The sequence below is a fragment of the Cannabis sativa genome, chromosome 1 (genome assembly GCF_029168945.1).
Source record: "Cannabis sativa cultivar Pink pepper isolate KNU-18-1 chromosome 1, ASM2916894v1, whole genome shotgun sequence".
In the NCBI taxonomy this organism is placed as follows: domain Eukaryota; kingdom Viridiplantae; phylum Streptophyta; class Magnoliopsida; order Rosales; family Cannabaceae; genus Cannabis; species Cannabis sativa.
In genome coordinates, this window is record NC_083601.1 from 56,773,456 (window position 1) to 56,777,089 (window position 3,634).

The 3,634-nt window shown below is 34.9% G+C and overlaps 1 protein-coding gene across 1 annotated transcript; it reads right to left on the minus strand.

The window, feature by feature from the left end:
• Window positions 1-2,213: 2,213 nt before the first annotated feature.
• Window positions 2,214-3,203, minus strand: LOC115706655 (PRA1 family protein B3). Its single transcript, XM_030634371.2, has one exon. The coding sequence runs from the start codon at window positions 3,105-3,107 to the stop codon at window positions 2,463-2,465; it is 645 nt and encodes a 214-aa protein (XP_030490231.1). The 5' UTR covers window positions 3,108-3,203; the 3' UTR covers window positions 2,214-2,462.
• Window positions 3,204-3,634: the final 431 nt, after the last annotated feature.

Here is a 3,634-nt window from a genome sequence, read left to right on the forward strand (position 1 = left end):
GAACTAATTAAATATTATTTAACATAAATAATCATACAATCAAAATATATAAAAATAATAATTAAATATATGTAGCATGTCAATAAAATTATATACGTATATTAAAATATTTTTATTATGCTAATAAAATTATATACTACTATTATACATATCATAATAAAAAATAAATATCATCTAAAAATAATAATATATCATACAACAAAATAGAAATATACCGTACAACAAAATCTATATACCAGCAACCACAACAACTCATAAAAATTAAAAAAGTCGACATCTTTTAAATAAAAAAGATTTTTACAAAACTAATATAGATATACCATAATCTTTAAATAATTTGCTTCTAATTCTAAAAAAAAATAATGATTTTGAAATAAGGACATTTACTAACATAGTCTTATAAGGGTCATTTTCTATCATTTTTTAAAATAAGAACATATACTAACATAGTCCTATGATTTGGGGTCATTTACTATAATTTTTCTTTTCAAAATTTACATCTGATCCGTTCCAATTATGATTGAATATCTGATTCTATTGGATCGGTTGGGATTGAATCGTTCGATTATAATTGAATTGGATGGGTTAGTTTTGGCATGAAACGGTAAAAAAGGTAAAATTTTCTTTGGAATTTTAAATCTTGAACTAAAGTAAATATTTCTTATTAATTATATGTATTTTCTTACCGTAGTTATTTACTTGTTACAAATTCTTCGACAACAATAAGTTTCTAAACTATATTTCCAATGTTGGTTAGTGAGAAGTAAAAGATAAAGAAATACACATGCTCATGCCATTGAAGGATACATCATCACAACAAACAGGAAACATGAAGGTAAAGATACAATTGGCAGGACTAATGTTCCACCACCACATCATTTGTAAGAAGAAATTGGGCACTCATCCAAAGTATTTTGCACGATCGGGGAATTTAATCTCCAGTGTGTGAACTAACAAAAGCAATATTTTTGATACATTTATGAAGAAAACAAGATGGAGTTCGACATGACGTTGATGAAATCCGGCAAAGGGACCCTGCATCGTTTTGTTCTAAGCCTCTTGGAAAAAATAGGTTGTGATTAAACTGTTTCCAATGCCCTTTGAATAGTTTCACAGGCAATTCATCGAACAGGTAGAAATAACATTCTACACCCTCTGGATTCATTTCTTAAAAACCAGTTGATTAATCTAACTAAAACTTGTAATTTCAATTTTTATTTTTGCCAAGTATCGTGCCTTGCGTAGAATGAATAACTGCTAAGGATTCGTGTATTATTAGATGTTTCATTGACGACATGAGAATGTCCTACTCAACGGTGCTGTTGTAGGGGAATCAAGATATGCTTTGTCCCCACGAGCCACTGCTAGAAAAAGAGACTATAGTAGTAATCAACGATTCAACAGTCCTTTATCCTTTTCAAGTGACTTACTTGTACGAACTGTACAAGTAATTGAAGAGCATAATAATTGAAAATTTGTGTCATTGCTCTCATCGCTATCACCCCCCTTTTATCTAACAAAATGGCAAGAACCTAGAAATATACTACCAAAACTACAAGTAATAAGCTTTATTTCAATCAACTTCAATGCATAAGAAGTATTTTTACAGAGATAAAATCAAAATGAAGTTCCATTAACCGCTTCATTGAAGAGATTAAATCTCAGATCCAATGAAGAGATTAAATCTCTCCCATTTTTGTGAAATCTCCCAAATACAACATCACACACCCATTTCCTCAGTCTATAATTCGAAATTGTAGCTCCAGACAAGAAACTTAAGTCTCTTCTCTGACAGCTACACTTTTCAGCTGGCAGAAAATACAAATAACACAATAAACACCCTCGATTATCATCAATACAGTCTGGATTTGAAAAACCCCACCATAGTTCCTATAAATGATGAGAAAACATAAACACTCATCCCTTCCTACAGCAAACTAGATTGTCAATACAACCATATGAACCTGTTAGAGAAACCATAGCTTCATAAACTAAATTTGCCTAAAAGGAAAAAAGAGAACCGATTTTGAGTGACAAAATAAACAAAAGTACTCCATATATCGAACTTGCTTGTGCATATATCTATCTTAACGGGCAGTGCCCAAATCACCCATGTAATTAAAATCTACAGGAGAAACCAATTGAATACTACTTACATTGACTTCAAAGTAATAGCAGATAGTATCTTCCACAAAAAAAAAATAGATTTAAAATAGATAAATAAATAATGCAGAATCTGAATTATCATTGGAAGAACTATAAAATTCAATACAAAATCGGAAAATCTTACATCTTGAGGCAGTTTCCGAACAAAATTAGTTAAAGATTCAATCTACAATTTAAGTAAAGCCAAACAGAACAGTTTCTTTCTAGAAAGAAAGCAAGAATAATCAATAAAGTGCCAAGAGTAAAACAAATTCTCTCCCTAACAAACCTTGAGACGGTGGAGGCAAAATTTTCCACTACACACGCGTGGCGAGGGACGGTGCGGCGGCTGAGGCAGCACCACCGAGGAATGAGAGGAAGCCAGTGTTCGGACTATCTTGGTCGTCGAGGAACAGGTCCTCCGGAACCCTAAACGCACCGTGAGCGCACACAATGGCGAATCCAACCAACAGAGTCGAGATCAGAAGCGATCCGACGCTGGAGACGAAGACAACGATCACCGTCACCAACACCAAGCCGATGAGGGTTTCCGTATCGGAGAACGTGCGGCCGAGAATGACCAGTGGCTGATCGGACGGCCGGAAGAGGTAAAGGAAAGCCCAGGCGGCTAGGAGTGAGAGAAGAACAATGAGAGAGAACGGATGGGAGAGGAGCGAGAGTGCGAGAGCGATGCCGACTAGGATTGCGTAGTTCACGCGGAAATACGGGACGTTCTTCCGGATCCGGGAGTAGGCTTCGGTGAGGGAATCAGGTCTAGATAAAGAGCTCCGATCGAGGAGCTCGGACCAGGGGCGGCGCTGAGAGAAGCCATGGCGAACAGAGTTCGAGAGGCGTGAGAGGAAGGCGCGCAAGGCTGGTGTAGCGATCGTTGACTGAGACGGAGCGGGGGCAGCGGCTCCTTGGTTGGATTGGGAAATTGGGAGTGTCGGTGGAGAAGCCATGGATGGCGCGTGATGCGTGGTCCCGAAAATGGAGAGAGATCGAGAGACAAGGGTAGAGAATCAAGAGAGAACTTGGTTATGGGAGAGAATATAGTTAACAACGCTGGTGGTGGGGAAGGTTGTGATTCTCTATGTGAACGAATATGGTGTGGACGCGTCTAACACCATAAAACGACTTGTCGTACAAACTAAAGGAAATCAATCGAAAATGCCCACACCGATTTATATGGGGAGTTCTATTTACACCCCACAAAATGATAAGTACACATCATTATTAAAAAAAATATAAACTTAAATAATTTTTAAAAATTACTCTTAATATTTTTTTAAAAAAAAATTTCTCACATTATTTTATGTTAATTTCAATACTTATTTTGATTTTATTTTCATAATTTTTTCTAACTCATGTATATTTTTTTTTAATTTTTTCTAAGAAAATTTCGTATAATTTTTTATTTTAATTTTTTCCTCATAATATTTAATATATAATTTATTTTTTTTTTATAGGTATATTTTTTAAGAATATG

What these genes read in the sequence shown, in the direction of transcription:
- LOC115706655 (XM_030634371.2), bottom strand. Translation starts at nt 3,107, where the DNA reads ATGGCTTCTCCACCGACACTCCCAATTTCCCAATCCAACCAAGGAGCC.